At 40.8% G+C, this 19,448-nt stretch overlaps 1 protein-coding gene across 1 annotated transcript; it reads right to left on the bottom strand.

The window, feature by feature from the left end:
- Positions 1-4,102: 4,102 nt before the first annotated feature.
- On the bottom strand, positions 4,103-19,215 carry LOC115651519 (astacin-like metalloendopeptidase). Its single transcript, XM_030562600.1, has 12 exons — positions 19,121-19,215; positions 17,806-17,830; positions 15,830-15,895; positions 13,623-13,691; positions 12,638-12,778; positions 11,880-11,997; positions 10,885-11,063; positions 10,669-10,753; positions 8,983-9,110; positions 7,701-7,819; positions 7,006-7,231; positions 4,103-5,890 (listed from the first exon to the last, which is right to left on the bottom strand). Exons 1-12 carry the CDS (start codon positions 19,121-19,123, stop codon positions 5,868-5,870), a joined length of 1,182 nt encoding a protein of 393 aa, XP_030418460.1. The 5' UTR covers positions 19,124-19,215; the 3' UTR covers positions 4,103-5,867.
- Between the last annotated feature and the right edge of the window lie 233 nt (positions 19,216-19,448).

Raw genomic sequence — 19,448 nt, forward strand, 5'->3', positions numbered from 1 at the left:
TGCATGTATGTAGCACCCAGCACAATGGGGCTCCAATCCTGATTGTATTGCAGTAGTGCCCAAAGGCCTAAAATAAATCATAATGATGATCTATAACTGAAGCAGGTTTTTTTTGCAATAATAATAATAATAATAATTAATAATAATAATCCCTATCGGTAGATATCAAGCACTTTACAAAAGAGGCCAGTATCATTCCCCCCATTTTACAGACAGGGAAACTGAAGCACAGAGCCGGGATGTGACTCACTCAAGAGTACCCACCAGAAGAGCTGGGAATGGCCCAGGAACTACAGCCTGTAGCTGATCTCTGGCTACTGGAACAGCCTGTGGAAGCCTGTAGCAGGATATGCTGGCCCTTTACAGTTATGCCTTTCTCTGCTAAATTAAACAGCCCTTTAGAACCTGATATTTTCTCCCCAGGAAGGTACTTCTACTGTAATCAAGTCACCTCAATTTTCTTTTTGATAATTGAAACATATTGAGCGCTTCAAGTCTCGCACTGTAAGGCATTTTCTCCAGACATCAAACCATTTGTGGCTCTTTTCTGTACTCTCTCTGGTTTTTCAACATCCCTTTTAAAATATTGAGACCACAACTGGATGAAGTACTCCAGGTTCAGTCTCATCAATGCCTTATAAAGAGGCCAAAAAAAAAAAATCAATTCCCTGCTCCTACTCACTATGCCTTTGTTTATACATCCACAGATCAAATTATGCCCTTTTTGCCATAGCACCACACTGGCCACACCTGGCGAGTCCCTCATGCACTATGACAGCTGAATCCTTTTTCAGAATCACTGCTTTAGGATACAGTTCCCCATTCTGTAGCGCTTGCCTGTATTCCCTTGTTCCTAGATGTAGACCTTTGCATTTGTGTGTATTAAAACAGCTTTTTGTTCAAGTGGGCCCATCTTACCTACTGATCTAGATCCCACTGTATGACTGGCCTGTCCCTAACATTATTTACCACTCAGTCAATCTGTGTTGTCTTCAACTTTTATCAGCAGTAATTTTATATTCACTTCTAGATCATTGATGGAAATGTTGAATGGCATCAGGCTACTATCAATCCCTGCAGAATTCTACTAGAAACACCTCTCTTCAGTAATGATTCCCCATTGACAACTACTTTGAGATCTGTTAGCCAATTCTTAAACCATTTAACCTGTGCTCTATTGATGTTGCGTGCACATTGTTTAGTCAAAATGTCATGCAGTATTAAGTGCAATGCCCTACAAAATTCTAAGTAATATTACATCTATACAATTACTTTTATCAACCACACTTGTAATCTCTCCAAAAGAACAAGGTCACGTTTCTTTGGCAAGACCTCTTTTCCATAAAACCATGTTGATAGGAATATAATTAAACCCAATTCTTTATCAACTCAATATCAAATCAGCATTTCCATTATTTTGTCCAGGACTGATGTTTGGCTAACCAGCCTATAGTTACCCTGGTGAACCTACTTGCCCTTTTTAATATTGGTACAGCATTGGTACTCTCTTTCCCCCAAATATTCCAAGATTTATTAGAATGATAAAAGTCAGGTATCTCGGTCAACTCTTATAGGACTCTTGGGATCAAGTTACGTGGGTCAGTTAATTTAATTTTTTTTTAAATCTCTAGTAGATGTTAAGTAACATCTTCCTTAGTTATTAATGGACTGGAAAGTACTTCATTGTCCTTATGTGATATATTATCCTACTTCTTTCCAAATACAGAGTAGAAATATTAATGAATTCTTGTTCCTTTACTTCATCATTAACAAGATGGAAATCATAATATTGTAATAGCCCTATACAATTGCTAGGATTTCTTCTGTTCTTTTTATGCTTAAGAGATTCCTTGTTGTCCTTAGCTCTGCTAGCCATGGATTTCCCCCTGACATCTTTAGCTTCTTTATCCATTTTCTACACTTGATGATTTTTAATTTACTTGAATTTTTGTCTACTTTCCCTTTTATTACACTTGTTAGGTATTGGTTTTTTATTTTTAATTGCTGCCTTCACTTCACCACTGAGCCAGGATGGGTTTTTAGCCAAAGTTGCTGTCTTCTTTAACCGTGGAATCATGACTTTTTGGCTATTTTCGTTCACATTTTTCTGTCTATATTTTTTCTCTAACTCAGCTCCACTCACGATTTCCCTCAGCTTTGGGACATTAGACCTTTTGAAGCAGCACATGTGTGTATGTGTAGGGCTAGTTGGATCTGTCTTTTGTTTGCCCATATTGACTATAACTGGGTCATGATCACTGGTCCCCAAGCAATCACCAACTTCCACATCTCCGGGGATTATTTTTTCTTTATCAGTCAGGGGTCCAAAAGAGAATTACCTCATGTTGAGTCAACACTTTTTGTGTTAGAAAGTCATCTATGATTTTAAAAACTCTAATAATATTTGAATTATGTTCTTTAAGTGAGCCAAACTTTGAGAGGGTTTTTAAGGGACAGGACCACAGCAAAGTAAGTAGACTTTGGAAAGCGAAGCAGGAGAGGTGTCAGACCTGGTGTCAGCTTTATTTATGTCAAGATCCCAAACCTGGAGCTAGTGGAAGAGGGAGGACACATGTTTCCCTTTAATTCTGAGTGACCAGCAGAGAGTGTTGCTGCTAAACTGGTTGCTGCTATACCTGGAGAAGGGTAAAGATTGATGGACCCTCAAAAGACCTCTAAGGGAGGGCTATGACACAGAGGAGACTGTAAAGATTTTCATATTATTTGGGACTGTAAGATGTGGAGTTGGCCAGTTTAGCCTGCTAGTTAAACCAAGCAATCAAGCCAGGAAACTGAGGCAGCAGCCACATTCCATGAAGAGAAGATGTTATGGGGCCACAAGCAGCCAGATGTAAGAGCAGCTCTGAGGCTGCTCTGTCTGGTACTGGGGATCACCCTGCCACCCAGTTGCCCTGGGCTTGGGGTAATTCAGAAGTGACTCACGGCCACCCCCAGGGTTATACTAGGCACAGCGTGTCAGAGAGTTAGTCCTATTCTCCCTGCTAGTGACTCACCAGCTTACTTGAAGGCTATCCAGCAATATGTTTTAATCTACCTTGAGTCTCAGCTAGCTACAGCATTGTTTCCTCCCTTTGCTTCTCTGGCACTTTTCCTGGCACCAACTCAGTCTGTCACCTCCTCAGCTGACTGCCTCTCAGGGTTTTCTCCCTGAAGGTCTAGGTCCAGGTTTTGCCCCTTTAATCAGGGCTTACCTCTAGAATCTGTGCCACAATGGTAACTTCTCTATATCTTTCCTGATCTCTTGCCAGAGTTCTCGACCCAGGAGAGGATCCCAAGGCTAACTCTCCCTCTAAACTGCCTCTTCCCCCTGCAGGTTTCCCCATGTGCTACTGCCAAGAGAAGGACTGCAACTAACTCACTCACTCTCTCACACTCACACTCTCTGTCTCTCTCTCTCTCTCTCTCTCACTCTCAAACCCTGCCTTCTGTTCTAGATTTCCTCTCCCTATAGTAACTCCTCACCTGGGACTCATCTTAAATTGGGCCTGGCCCACCTTCCAGGTGCAAGCAGGTGCTCTAATTGAGCTCTCCCATTCCAGTTAATTCTTTCAGAGCCTGTGTGGGGTCTACACCCCATCACAAGCCCCCAATATCAAACAGAATTCATAAGTTGTACCTATAGATTCCCCAAAGTGTCATAGCCAGTCCCTATGATCTGGGTCTATATGTTTCCACAGGCAGCAACAGACTCTGACGAAGCTGAGTGCTTGGACAGTTAATAAACAAGTTCTGGGCCTTCTCTCTTGAACTGTTGAGTTCTTATTAAATATTACAGTCAGGATCAGCCAGGCCTTCAGTGTTCACACTCAGGGTCTGATCTGGCATTCAGAAATGGTCTTGTCTTATTATTTACATTTGTGCAAAGTGGATGTAGACTGGTCCTAAATCAGAATAACTTTTCATGGGTATAAATGACTCTGCAAAGCAGCAGAAAGATGCAAAGCAGCAGAAAGTCAGGCACTCAGTTTTTCAAGATTATGGTGCCTGTGGCTGTCTAAACATTTTCCATAATATGTGACTCACAGATCTCATGATATCTTAAATGTTCTCCAGCATCCTTGTGAGATGACTATGAGGGCAATATAACATGAAAACAGGAAAGGATTTGTGAGACTGGATGTGCACGTACAGGGTTTTTTGGTCTGCTATTCATCTAAAAATGAATTGTAAGTTTGCCTGCAGCATCACAAGCAATATCTTGACTTGATTTTTCTGGTTAAGGGGCATTCTTGTCCTATTATTTTACCTGAAGTCTACCAATCATGTCTATGTTTGTCTGCTGATTGCTGTGGAGTGTAATACTGTGAATAGTTTGTATTTTTATATTAGAAGCTTCTTTAGCTGTTGCAGTATTGAGACGTCTCACACACCTGTGACAGATATTGCAACCCCATGCAATATCTTTGGAGACCATATTGTATCAAGTTTGTGTATCACTGTGGGCCAGAGATTGTATGCAGTTCTAAGGGAGAGGTTTACCACAGCTCCTCCAGGAACCAAAAACAGTGAGGGGTGATTAAGGTGAATTACTTAGGTTGTAAACACATCCAGAGAGGTACCACCCCTTGGGATGGCTTGCATGTACAAGTTCAAACTGGATTTACTAGAGACCAACAGACAAAGAAAGGGCTTTTGGTATAAAAAGGCTGCATTTAAACTAAGAGTCTTCTTTCTGGTCCAGCAAGTGGACAGGATCTTCTTCCAAGTGGGTCCCCAACCCTTGTAGAAGGGTTGGAAAGTCTCTGGCCTGCTAGGGCTTCAAATGACTGATGGATGATTCCAGGTATGGTTAGTGTGTGATTAAATTGGTTTGTTTTTATTATGTTTTCTCTCTAATGCTTTTAACAGAAGAATAAATGGGCTTGCTTAGAAAGAGCTGTGTGGTAACTTGTAGCTGCTGGTGATGCATTGCTCACAGCCCTCAGGGAGAGACAGCAATGCACAGGCACTGGCCATTAGACAGACTGGCTTGCTGGGGATATCACAGGGTAAGGGCAGGGAGCCATGCAGCCTTAAAACCCCATAGTCAGAAAGGAGTGGGACAAGAGTTCCTGCCCACAGATAGGTGATGGTTGGAAACCTAAGACCTGACTGGGAACTCCTGGAATGGACCAGGGAGTGGGGGATACAGGTGCAGTTACCCTGAAACTGAGACAACACCATAGAGCTGTTCTAATTCCATCCAGCAGAGAACAGGAATAACAAATACTATGGCCATTATATACATTAAAATGTCCTTTCTACACTGTTTGGCAGGATGTGATCATGGGTTTGAGGTGCTTTGTACACTTTATAGTGAGCACAAAAAAAGGTAAAAGGAATACCTAATTTCTATTAAATGCTGAAGGAAGAGAGATCCAAATAAGGCATATAATGAACCCCAGTATCTTAACTCTGGATTTCCAAAAATCATCTCTATTGTAAAAAACCCGGATAATTTCTATATACAAGCACAGAGGTGAAAAGAGGTCCCTCAAAACACTAGAGAATCCAAACTAGAAATTAATGCAACGAGTGCCAAAGAATAAAAAAGTCCAAGAAAGAAAGAGGGGTATTTTTTAAATGAAGATTTTATTAAAATGCTGTTAAATAAAAAGAGACAATAACTTAACCATGCAGACAATAACTTTCTACATCCTTGTCAAGGACAGATATCATATGACACAAGGGGATCCCATTTATACCTGAATCGGGGAGCACACTTGCTACAGAAGCTGGAGACTTTGATTCATAACAGAATTAAAATTTCCTTTTGATCATAGCAAGAAAAGGAAGCAAAGTAGAAAAAGCATAATTTAGATTTTCACAGAATAGGCTCTTTTCTTCTGTCTCATATGCTGATCCTCTCATGTGGTGCGTGGTGTCTTTACTGTTAAAAAAAAAGGAGAGAGAATATTTAGCTTGCAGTGCTACCTTGCTGTGTGAACACTGGTTTCTGTGAACTATATGAATACTGGAGTGTCTGACCACGCTCTGTTTTACAGTCAGGACACTTGTGCATCTCTCTACAGTAGTTTATAAGTAGTCCCCCAAGCTGACACACAAATCCGGCATGGAGAATTAGCATACTTTCCCCTCCATACATGTCTATAACCACCATCAATGTGAATGGATGTTACACAGGGACAGCAGAATTCAAGGCTTAGTGATTAATTAAGTGGTCCTGAGAAAAATGTCTTTTTGGGGAATGAATTCTAAAGATCTCTACCTGGTAGAAAGAATTATTGGTCAGAAATATTGCCTGTTATTATGTGACTTCTTTCCCAAGTAATCTGCCTCTGTCTGATTCTATCTAGTCCCTCTGAATTGTAGGCTTGTGAACTGCATCCATCACAGAGGAGCCACGTTTTTATACATAAGAATGATTTATCTTGTGTAATAAAATCATATATCAGACAAACTGTATTATTGTGCTGTTATTTAACACACATTTTTGATCCTCTCAGCTGGTTAATGTAATACAATTTTCATTAGGAGGGCTACAGTCTTAGGGGATATCTTCAGAAGCACTCTCCATTGTCTTCTGCTCCCACTGAAGTCTATGAAGCAAGTTCTACTCACTGACTCCAATGGGAGCAGAGGTAGGCCAACACCGAGTGCTTTTGAAATTCTGCCCTTAGCAATATATTAGGCAAACGTGATCCACATTTTAATTAAAGTTCATCTATGATCCGTTGTGGTAAAATTCAGGTGATCATACTGAATCCAGTGGGCACAAGTTTGATTTGAGTCATAAAAAGAGATTTGCAAGGGCATAAATCTGAGAGATTATTCAAACTGTAGAGTTTTGGAACCATACCACACTGATGATCTCATTAGTGTTAATGAATGTGCCCCATCTACTGAAATTAGTTACAGAATCATAACAAGACTGAGCTGCTATATCTGCAAAGCAAGATGAGGGATGATGGTAAAGCTAAAAGACTTCTGATTTTACATTGTTTGCATCTGATTCTCTGCCATTCTTCCTGGGATTGGACCTACCAGAGGAGTAGGAGATCTTGAATCCAGTGGCTGCACCAGTGCCACCCCTGACAAACTCCACAAGCACAGTTCTACCAGAAGCTGTTACAACTGGGGGACTCTTTGTCCCACAAGTCTTGTCCAGTAGAACCTCAGAAGACTGGCTGACCCCATCATATATTTTAACATATTCAGTTTTACAGTCTGTGGAGGACTTCAGACTAAAGGCATCAAACTGCAGAGAAACCTGAAAGAGAAGAGGAAACAAACCTTTTAATACCCACCAGCCTAATTCATTTCAGGCAGGTTCCATTAGATCAGAGTGAGTCAAAACTAGATATAAGCCCAAACTGGAACTAGTTATCCAGCCTCTTCTCCCATACCCTGAACTTTCAAGGTTCGGATAAAATAGACTCTGAATGTGAATTGCCACTTCCATTGGTTTTGCAAAACTAAGGCCCAACCAATGAAGTTTTCCAAAATCAAAACTACTCCTGTCTTTTCCCATCCATAGTTTAAGCATGTGAATATGAATGTTATAAATTGGAGAGAGAAAATATCTATTATGTTAGCTGCATATCCCAAGAAAGGAACTTAATTTGAAATTTGTATTATGTCCTTATTTGGCAACTGGAGTGTAGCAAGAACAGCAAAATGCATAATCAGACAGATATCAATTCAATTACATGTAAAAGCTATCAAATCCTTGTAATTACCCGTTTGGATGGGATTCGGATGAGCCAGAAACAGGTAGCATTGCTGCTTGAGTATTTTGACGTGTGGTTGTCAGAGCTCAGTGACCCAGATGGGCTATCGAGGACAGTGCTGCAGTGATCTGACAGAAAAAACAATGTTTGTACCAGAATCAGATTTAGAGACTATTTTACATTAAAGTCAGGTACCGTTGTGCTCTGTTTAGAATGAAATATTCTCCATATTGTCATCTGCCAGGATTAATTTCAAAGTCTCTGCACATCTGTGATAGTTAAAATTCAGACTACTAAATGAAGAAATGTGTAATTCTAATTTTCAGATCATTCATAAATATCTATATTGAAATGGCAAGTATATTAGCAAATGGGAAAAACATCAGCTTTTTACAGATAAAGTCAAGAACAGAGAAAAGGGCCATAAATTTAAGGTTTCTTTTTGCATATCTAAGAAAAATGTGAGAAGGTTTAATTTTGCTAAGGTAGTGGCAAATAGGTTGAATGGGTTTCCACTGGGGATGAGGGAAGTCAAGCTATATTAGTATATTTAAACAAAAATGAGATGACACTATGGTATTAATGTTAAAGGGGTATTAGTCAGTTTTGTGCTTGGGAGGAGTCAGCAGACTATCCTCTTGTCAGGAGGAAATTTTCTATTTATCCTGCTTTCTCCTGAGACTTAGAGTTTGCTTTTGTATTTTGCATGGGAGGGGCTTTGCCTTCTCTAGTACAAGTTAAAATTAAAGATTTAAATATTAATTCTTTTAAAAAGTTAATTAAAACTTAAGTGTTTAAAAATATGTAGGCTTTGGATGGATGAGTTGTCACTAAACTGTTCCAGATGTGAGCGGCCCCCAGCTGTTTCTGGTCTTTTCAACTCTGAAATTACGATACCTATATCTGCAGAGACACGTGTGATAACAGACTCTTTGAAGTTCTTGCAATTGTTTTTTGAGTTCTACAGAAGTCAAATGACTGAAAGGAAGCACACAATGGAAAGACTACATAGGTCAAATTCAGTGTACTTCCATGGAACTGCACCCACTTACACCTGGGCTGAATTGGTCCAACGGAGTTGGAAACAAATCACATATTGTGTAATCAAGATGTGTCCCAGTCTTCATCTTTGGTTTCCAGGTTCATCCTCTGAATGCCATGTGTTCTTAATGTGTACAACTACCGATTTAGTGTAGAAGTTTCAGGATGTTCCAAATACTGCATCTCTCTGCAGGGCTACACTAGTACCTCTGTGAAGGCTCTGAACAGAAGATGGATATGAAGCACTTACTGCAGTTATAGAGCTTGTTGATTTTGGCCACATCCAGGTTACTCAGTCCATATCTCTGGCCAATAGGTACAGATGCATCAGGAATTGGTATAATAGTTGCTCTTCCAGGGGTGTTAGAGAAAGCATTTCTGCGGAAACAGGAAGAATCATGTTTTCTAAATCTAATTGTTTTTTACAGCATGTAATTGTGTAATCCATTTGCTTTACAGCAGTAATAATACTTGTACATAACTTACTCCCATCCCACATTGCAACTGTATAACTCTTCTGACCAACCATTTCATATGGAACAGTAATGCATACTGAGAACATGGTATTCTGTTAGAGTGACATATTCATCCCTATGTAGAGGACCAGCACAAGGTTGGCCTATGCACCACTTAAGGCATACTTAAGCCTTATGATTATAATGGGCCAAATTGATGGAGTTACCCTAAGAATGAATTTGGCCAATAGTAATACTTTAAAGTACACTCTAGTTTAAGTGATGCATAGGTTTTGTTGAACGAAAATAGTTTCCACTGTGTTGGCGGGTGTGGGGGGAATCATTATGACATTTCTCTTTGTTTTAAAGCTTATTTTTATAAAAATCTAAATTTGAGGCCAAATTTGAGCTGACAGTGGACTTTAAGACCACTTGAATAAATGTGTCCCTTTAAGGCCACCAGAGTGGACCCAGAGAACCCCAGTTCTACTGAGGGCTTAACACAGAGACCAATTCAAGGTCAAGGTCCTGATTTTCAAAGCCTTGCATGGAACTGGTCCTAGATATCTGGGAAGCTGCACCGCCCTCCATGATTATGATCTCCTGCAAGATCTATTTTCCATGGGAATAACGAAACTACAAGGAAATGATGGAGGATCACGACCATGGAAGAAAGAAGCTTCACAGGAACCAGTCTTAAGACTACAGACCCCACTACCACATAATGGAATGATCACTAGCCTCACTGCATTGAGAGCTAAGTGTAAAACCCACCTCTTCGTTCAAACTTTCCATTGCTCTTGGGATTCACTAAAAACAAAACAATCCCCCAAAGCCCTCTAAGTCTGCCTCTTAGTGGCTGGGAGGAGAGAGACAGCACACTGTTGTCATATTTAACTTGGTAGTGTTCAGATACTATGGGGATGAGGCCCACATGAATACCTGTAGAGACAGGCTAGTGCATGTGGTATTGGAATGCAGAGAAGTAGTATGTAGTACTGCTAATGACAGAGCATTAGCCCTTGCCTATTTGTGTGCCTGGACTCACTTCCACAACACACTATACTCACCAATAGGTCATAGATACACCTATCTGTGGTTGAGGCCTAGTAATCAATGTCCTCAGCAGTGACAAACGAGGAGCTCTGCTCTGAAGCTGCTGCCTTGAGACTTTCAGATACAAGATCAAATAACAGGGCTGGCAAAAATACATTTTGTATAAATTTGCTCTGGATGTCATGTAAGGAGAGTAAATATGGTACAACCCTTACCTCACTTTCAAATGACTTTGATGGGGAGATAAAGGATAACAAACTTATCTTGCAGAAAGGGTCTGTTTGAGTTGAATCACAACCATTCGTATTTTCCTCAGAAAAAATGTAAAGCTGATAATTATGAAGAGTAATTGTGTCTCCTAAGTTTCAACAAGAGATTTGAGCTCTATGTGCCTTCAAGAAAAGAAATCCCACATTCCAACTTACGTGCCATAGTGCATCACTGAGGAATAGTCATATTGAAGGCCCAGGTTGTTGGAATTCTCAGATTTTTTAAAGTTGCCTTTATTACCTGTAATATATAATATCATACTTAGAAGATGTATCAATTTTCCCTCTTTTCCAGAAACAAGGATCAGCTAGGAACAACAAGACATTAATTAATCCAGTATCTGCACTAAAGAAGAGTTCAAGTGTACCTACCTGCACTAATATACTCCCACATAATCTTTACATAACTGTCTCTGTCACTTCGACTCTGTTCATGTAGAAAGCCCAGTGCATGGTTCAGTTCATGCTGAATTACCCCTTTCCACATGCAGCCTTTCTTCATCAGAGACAGAATCTGGCCACCTCCGATCTTTCCATAGTGGGACCAGCAGCTGAGAATAACAAACACCAAAACAGAGGAAAAGTTTGATATCAACCAGTCTTGGGGACTGTACAGAGAATTTCAAACCACAATTTATTAAAGGAGTGAATGGTCATTCTCTTCTGTCTTATTGTGGTATTAGGGGCACATACTAGGGTGAAACTCACCCCAGGGCAGAGGGCCAGTGCCAGACCAAGGCAACACTTAAGTTCCACACTAGCCCTTAAGTGGTGCAGAGTCCTTTGTGTGCAGTGTGCTGGTCTCCTGCACAGGGGGAATTTCACCTACTGTTCCCTAGAAACATGATTTTTTGTAAAACTACTGTAAAGTTTATCTTGGGGCTTCTTTCAGAGAATGAGCAAACTTGAAGGCATTTTGAATCACGGGGATATTGGACAGTCCTCCCCTTGGCTGGATCTTTGGTCTTGACAGCCTACTATACCCCTGACTTAGAATTCTTCCATACTCTATTAGAACTGATATTTCCTGATGCAAATTAAGAATCATGGCAGCTTGCCATGTATTGTGGTCAAGTGTGTGTCACAATGCCCAGGCACAGCAGCGTGAGTTGCAGATGCAGTTTCTACCTTAATGCTACTTTTCCTGGGTTTGTGAGTTGTTTTAAGTCTGCATCTGGTTAGTTCCTGATGTTGCTCCTCATTGCTTAACACTGAGCAGGATACTTTGCACGCTCAAATGGCCTGTAGTTTCTCAAATAAATCCAGTTCACTGTCCTCTCTACATCGTCTCACGATTAAAGAAGCAAAGACATGAAAAGTGGGATAGACTAACATTTTGAATAAGAGTTAGTATCAGCAGGACTTACCCTTTTCCTGACTTAATTCTTAGATAGTCAGATTCTGTTGTGTGATTCACAAAATCAATACAAGTTAGAATTTCAAACTCTGCCATGGCTTCATTAATCCACCGTTTTTGTGCTTCATCTGGAGAAGAAAGGGTTAAATTACTTGTCACACAAGAACAATTATTTGATGCATAAAAGTCAATGTATGCTGAAAATAGTGCTTATGAGGGATTTAAGTGGCGAGTCGATCTCATGCTCAATTTCACTCTAACTGCTTTTATGGCCTAGTGCAAGGCCCTTCTCTGTATTCAGGACTTGGCCTGAGAAGGGTTTGGACAGCAGGCTTGTTTCTGCATTTCTTGTTTTAGATGAAGGGGGTGGTGGTTGATTAATCTGGGGACGGTCCAGCTACTGTCTGTTATTATGGGCAACTCCTTTGCTACATGTGTGATTCAAAAACTAATGAGTGCATCCAAAAGGTGATGCAATAGACACGTCTTATAAAGTGTATTTGATAATAATACCTCATTACAGAGAAGTGCCATCACTATCTACAAGAGAATAGAATAGTCAGCAGGATGGGTGCAATCGTCTTGGGATGATTGTTTTCCTTTTCTCACTGTAATGTACAGCTTGTCTATGTATGTGTGCCATAAGTGAGCTAGTGACATGTGTTGCATCAAATATTTGCACTGCCCCTTTTTTCTGCGTTTGTATTTTGAAATTAATTAACATTTCAATGACAATTAATTTAAAAAAATTATAGAAATGCAAATCACCATAGTCGGGGGAGAAGACATAGGGGACACGGACAATGCCATCGCTGGATTGGGGCCAAAAACATGAGTGATCCGAACAGCCAATAGCACTTCGGCTCTTTGTCACAACAATGTCACCTTCTCGCAAGCGCTGGGTGGTGTCTGTGCAGAGAGAAAGAGGAATGTAATATGGAAAGATGAGAGGGTTGTTTGCATTGAATGGAAGTTCTAGCTTAGTTAGGAAGGGTTTAGATAGGGAAGGGTGATGGGAACTGACAGAGTGAGAGGCTTATGCTACATTAAAAATATCAACATTTCAATAATCAGAATTCAAATGAGAGAGCAAAAAGGGTGTAGGAACGGAGGATTCAGGAATGGACAGAGAGAAGAGTGGATGTAGAGAGATACATGAAAGACTGTTTCTATGTGCTGGAGTAAAGTCATTTCAAAAGACTGTTGGAAGGGGAAATGGGGGAAAAGCAGAGAACAGAGGGAGAAGAAAACTAACAGAATAAATCCAAAAGCATCCAGAAGACTCAAAAAAAGAGGTTGAAATGGGAACAGAGTGGATCTGATCAGCCACCAAATATCCCATCTATGAGCACATATTCTGAAGCCTTATCATGGCTGAAGACCCATGACTACTCACAAGATGTTTGAATTCAAGACAGTTAAACAATGAATTAAATATTCAAAGATCTTTTTCTAAATCCAAGAAGTACAAAGACATTCAAAATTACAACTGAATCCATTATTAATCTGCCTCCACAGTTTAGATGTCTCCAAAATATATATAATCTTCAACACTGGATGTGCTAGGCACAACTGGACAGATTGGCAGATTTAAAGACTGCTTAGCAAAAAAGTTTGAGTCTTGTTTCTAAATTTGTCTAGAGCACATTGTGTTCATAAGACCAGAGAAATATTTGGGCCAACTGCTATAAAAGGAAGCAGAAAAAAGATCCTGAAAACACCCAAGATACTTATATAGCTTTGAAGTTATTACCTGCATTAGCTTTCAAAATTCGGTTAAAAACGTCTTCCTGTGTGTCTGTCTCTGTAGCCAGCTCAGCTTCTGCACAGAAATACAAGGATGTCAGTTTGCCCTTCCCAAAGCATATACTGGTCCTGATCTTCACACTGGGGTTACTCCAATGACTTCATTTGACATATTCCTGATTTACACCAGCATGTGTGAAATCAGAATTGGGTGCAAAAATCTTTATGAGCAGGCATGACATAAAGCCATGCATTTATTCTGCTAAGAAGCACAAAATCTTGTGATCCCACAAGAGCTGTGATTACTTTTTAGTTAACACAATTTCATGAATAGGTCAATTTATTTTTTTTTACCACCACCCTTTAAGGACCCAGTCTTTGGCTCCATTGAATCTGGTTTGCACAACTCTAGCCAAATAAATTGACATGAATGGATGTTACACAAACATAGGGAGAACAGAACAGACCCATCTCCTCTTACTTAATGAATAGTTAAAAGCCACAATAAAAGTTCCTTTTATAGGGAACAAATTCCAAAGAACCTTTGGAGCTGATTCTCCACTCTCTTACTCCAGTTTTATATCAGTGTAACACCACTGAAATCAAATTTAATTGTAGCAAACTTGAGTCAATTCTGATTCATTGAACCTGAAAGTTCAGTGCAATCTGAAAAATTCTTCAGTGGCAGTAAATTTTAGAGATGGCTTGAACTAATTGAGAAACATATGAAAAATCACGAAACATGGGGGACTATATTAGTCAGTCAACTGCCTAATTCATTTAGGTGCTTTTGAAAACCTCACTAGGCACAAATTTGCATCTTAAGGCACTTAAATACATTTGTAAATCTGGCCTTAGATCTTGAACTCCTGGCCAAAGGCCAGATTGCTTCCTCCAGTCCTATCATAGATGGAGCTCTGGCACAGCAGGTTTGGGGGGATTCAAAGGGGGCAGCCCTTTCTGCCAAGATTTTTTACTATCTGCCTCCCCTGCAGAATGGAACTGCCATGCTTCCACTGCCTTTCATACCCTACATGCCTGCTGAGATGACGAACAAGATGTGACCAGTAGAAAATAAGGAAGAGTGGTCAAGATTTTCCACTAAAATGTATCTATTTTATCGAGAACTTTTCTTTAAATGTGGCAAACATAAGTTTGAAGTTTGGACATCTAAACAAGATGACCTCATTTTTTATTTGTGCACCTGTGTTGGCATTTCACGACCAATGTTAGGTGCCTACATGCTGAACTGAGTGTCCACATGAAAGAGTTTGAAGCCCTCTTTTGGTGTCCTGTCTTGAAAATCAGAATACACAGGACACAGTTTTTCCATGGCATTACTGGGTACCATTTTTCTTAGCCTTATTGAGTTTGAGATAGACAGATGGAAAACGAGATCTTATTTTGTATTGTTGCATTTTTATATTGTTTACTTGTAAAATCCTAGTAAAGCCTAACTCTTCATTTTTCTGTCTACCCAGTGGAGTTGTAATCTGTAGAAGGAACCAAGGGTGTTAAATCTTCCTGAAGTCTTACTCAGGGGTCTGGAGAATGGGGAGCACGATAACAGAACATGTAGTTCCAAATCACTTCTAAGCTTGCTGCATTTCTTTCCTTGGGGGAAAGGTTCTCTGGATGATTTGAAGATCCCAGCAAGAATTCTTTAAAATGCTGGAAGCATCAATTACAAACAAAGCACTGGTGCATATTGTGCTTTTACGGCAGCTGCACCACGCTTTCAGAGTACAACATGAGGAGGCTTATAAGTGTGGCCAGCTCCACTGGCCTGCGTGAAAAAGCAGGATGCCTGGCCTGTCCCCTCCTGGCTCACTTTGCGGGGTTTAGGACAAGTTTCAGAGGAGAACATGGAACAGAATATGCCCAGGTGCAAGAAGGTGAACGCTCCCTTGCAAGCCTGCACATGACCAGGAACTCTCAAGCCTAACCCGTCCAGAGCACATTAGCACTGTGTGCCAGGAAATACTCCAGCTATATGACACTCCTGTAAACAAGCAAAGATAGAGACAATGCAGAGCAGTGCTCCAGATCTCACAATAAGATGCTTGTGATTTACAGCCAGAGTAAACAAGATGCTGGATTTGCATTGCTTTATCTTTGATCTATATTTTTCATCATGACTGAATTTATTAGAGACAGACATATTAACCAGGAGAGGACTGGAAGTTACTGGGCCCAAGTTTTTATATCATTTACCTTGAGTGGACTGTAAAATGTCACTAGAAGGGGTCACTTCACTCTTCGTAGGATAAACAGTAACATCTACAAGAGGAAACATGGATGTTAAAATCTTAGCAAGATAAACTACCCAAACCCTGTAACTTCACCCCTGAGCTGAAGTCATAGTAAGAGGGGCACATCCTATGTGCTTCTCTGTCTGTTTTTATGCTGCATTCATCATAATATCTGTGCACCTCTTGGGGGAGGAAGCTGGTGCACCACCTGGGAAAAGCATGAGGCCTTGAGTGGTGCTTGTTTGGTGTTCACTAGGAAACTCCATCCCTCCCAGACTTGCTCCTCTCTGGGGTTGTTAGTACAGCTGGCTTGACCACAAACTCTCAAGGGTTGCCAGCCAAATGATGCTTGCCCCCTGGATGTGTGTGCTGAGTGGAAGGAAAGATTCCTTGCACCTTCTTTCTCATTTCCAAGCTGCCATCACTTGGTCTTAAATTATTAGGGTGTCTACAGGCAGAAGTCCCAGAATGCCTGCCAGTGCCACAAACCTGATTGCATGGGCTTTGGGTATCAGGCATGGCACAGAATGATGCAGTTCAAAGTTTCTTTAGTGAAGCCTTAAGTACCAGATTTCACAGAAGAGATACAAATTGCAATAAAGGTCAATTAAAACTTCTTCTGTGCATTGTGAAATTCAATCACCCCATAATATTTCCATCAAGGACTCTCTGCAGCTGTGAGCTCCAGTGGTTGACTACTCAGTGGAGTGTATCCCTTAGTTGGCTCCAAATTTACTGACCTCTAATTTCACAGTGTCCCTTTGTTCTCACATTATAAAACAGAGAACAAAGGAGCCAGTTAACAGTTCTGAATAGCTCCCACAAATCCCTTTTTCCCTTCTCTGCCACAGCCTCTGTGTGTAACCTTGGGCAAGTCCCTTAGCTTCTATGTGGCTCATTTCCATATCTGTGAAAGTGGGGATAACAGCACTTCCTTACCTCACAGGGCTGCTGTGAGAATGAATATGGTTTTAAAAAGTTTGTGAAGCACTTTGAAATCTACTAATGAAAAGTGTTCTCTCTCTCTCTCTCTAGGCATATATATACACACTGTACAACAACATTACCCATTTGCAACTGCCTCCCCTCTACCTCTACTAAAAGTTTTGCCTTCATCTCCTCTCCCCAGGACTTTTGCAATTCACTTCTCTATGGCCTCTCTACCTCCCAACTCTCTGGTCATCTGCATGTACTGCTGCTGCTACCTGCCTTCAGTCCTGTACAATCACATGTGCATACATGCATATGCATACACCATCCTCACACAACTCTGCTGGCTCCCCACCTGTTCCAGGATCTAGTGCAAAATTGCTCTCTTTGTGTATAAAACCTTGGCCTTTCTCTAGTTGACACTATTTCTTTATTTCTCTTCCACTCACTATATACAAACAGCACTGATCTTATTTCTTAAAACTCCCCTTGTCCTCACCACAGCTGGTCCATATGCATTCTTCTATGCCAGTCCTGTCATCTGACCAGCGCTGCTGTATGCCTTTGCCTCTGTGACTCCATCTCTTTTCACATTTCAACGGAAAACATCTTTACTCCTTTGTCTGCACCTCTTAATTTCTCATTCCTTCTGCTGCTATTTAGTATTGAAGTCAGTAAAGTGGTTGTAAGGACAGTGCTTTACAATAAAAGTTGTATTGTTCTCTGACAGTACCTTTGTGCTTCTATGAAATAGATGGGAAATTGGGCAGAAAGCCAAATCTCAGTGGAAACCAGATAAGTGTAATTTAGTGGCACATTTATTACCAAGAGCAGGGGCCTCATCTGGCTTAAATGGGTATAACTCTGTTAACTTCAATGGGGCTATGCCAAATTACTCCATCTGAGGATCTGTCTACAAGAGTCTTGTTTTATACAGTTTTATTTTGGTAAGTGATCAGCAATTTCTTTAAATGTTTATATTTCAAGTATTGTATAAATCCTACTTACTTGCACCAGCATGTCCATTGCGTTCCTGCAAAACCAATATATTTACGTTTTCATTTTTGCATGTTAACCCAAAAAATCCAAATGACTAGCAAATGGAAGAAGTAATCTCAAAGACTGATACAAAAATAATGTTACAAGCTAATGTATTTCTTTTAGAAACACAGCTGGGAAATATTCAAAAGATAGCTCATCCACCAGTCAAAGAAGCAGAGATCAGACACAGTAAACAGAAGGGTTTTGTGGAATCGCTCTCACCTGAACAGGGAAGCCTAGAGTTGAATAAAGGAGAGGTGCAATAAAGATTAGGAGCATCTTCAGGTCCATTTTCAAGTTCTGACAGCTTATCTGTGACTCTCGCTATCTGTCCCAGATCGGGAGCGTTGCTCCTAGATATACTAGCAGAGCCTGCTCTACCAGGGTTGCAAAATTAGCCAGCCAATGAGCAACTCAGAAGACAGCAAACAAACAATTTTTTAGGTAGCCAGAGAGGTCAACTCAGCCCCAATCAAGTTCCAACACTGTCCTATTGGCTGGCAGTTACAGCTATCACTGTTGCTCACTTCCTGTATGCCTCCACACTTCCCCCTGTTGCTTTCTGACCCTCATTCATGCTGCTCCCAATGCTTGGAGCACACCCCTCTATCCATGCCATGTGTCTTCTCTCTCTTCTCATCAAATGCTTTCTGAAAACTCACTCCTTCTGTGAAGCCTCCTATGCTGATGCCACCAGTGAGGTCTCTGCACTGGAACACCTGCCCCATGTAATGTAGTTGTTGGGTTTAGATGGTACGTTGTTAGGGGTAGGGAGTCTATCAGCCTATGTGTTAGGTGAAGCATCAGGTACTGTCACGATGCTCCCTATACAGTCATTTTGGAGCATGTAACAATCACTGCCTAGCAGGGACATGTCCATATCTCCTCCCTTCCCATCTGTTTAGCCTACTAAACAAATCCCTTACCTCCCCTGCTGACTGACCTATAAACAAAATCTTTTGCTTCTTACTGTCTCAGGGTTTTCTGTCTTTTCTGGACCTCCAAAGTTTCTTGCCTGCCACTCTTAGTTGCCAGCCTTCCAGTTGTTACGTGCCCCAGGAGGTATTGTGGCCATCAGTCAGAGAAGAGACAGCAAGAGCAGCATGTACTCTCTGCTTTGTTCCCACTGCAACTAACAGGGGCGGTAGCTTGATGGATCTTGCTGATGGCTGATGTAAGGAAGTGGACATAGGAGGCTTTGGGTGCAGATATGGACAGAGTTGCTGGTAGTAGAGAAGAAACACAGCTATGGCTGGAAAGAAAGATCTCAAAGGACACTCACCATCCAGCAAGAGAACTGTAACCTGTTCACCTAACCACACATTACCCTCTGACCAAGTTGCTGCAGAGCTGTGCTGTCTATGATCTATGGCTGTTTTGCACCTGCAAGTGTCCATTTTCCATATGACCATCACCATAGAGAAAGAAAACAAAGAAACATCAAAAAAGAGAAAACAAAGACAGGAACAACAAACATTCTCTTTAGATTGTGACAAATGGTTGGACCACCTTAGGGTAAATTTAAAAACCAAAACACTGCAACTTACATTTCCCTTCATATCTTATCATGTCAAGGGATCTGAAAGTGCTTCACAATAATCTTGACGTTA

The sequence above is a fragment of the Gopherus evgoodei genome, chromosome 4, assembly GCF_007399415.2.
Source record: "Gopherus evgoodei ecotype Sinaloan lineage chromosome 4, rGopEvg1_v1.p, whole genome shotgun sequence".
NCBI classification, from domain to species: domain Eukaryota; kingdom Metazoa; phylum Chordata; order Testudines; family Testudinidae; genus Gopherus; species Gopherus evgoodei.

What these genes read in the sequence shown, in the direction of transcription:
- LOC115651519 (XM_030562600.1), bottom strand. An exon ending in CAATGGACATGCTGGTGCAA is followed by an intron (nt 15,896 to 17,805) that starts GTAAGTAGGATT and finishes TTCCTCTTGTAG; the next exon opens with ATGTTACTGTTTATCCTACG. An exon ending in CAACAAGCTCTATAACTGCA is followed by an intron (nt 7,820 to 8,982) that starts GTAAGTGCTTCA and finishes TTTTTCTGTCAG; the next exon opens with ATCACTGCAGCACTGTCCTC.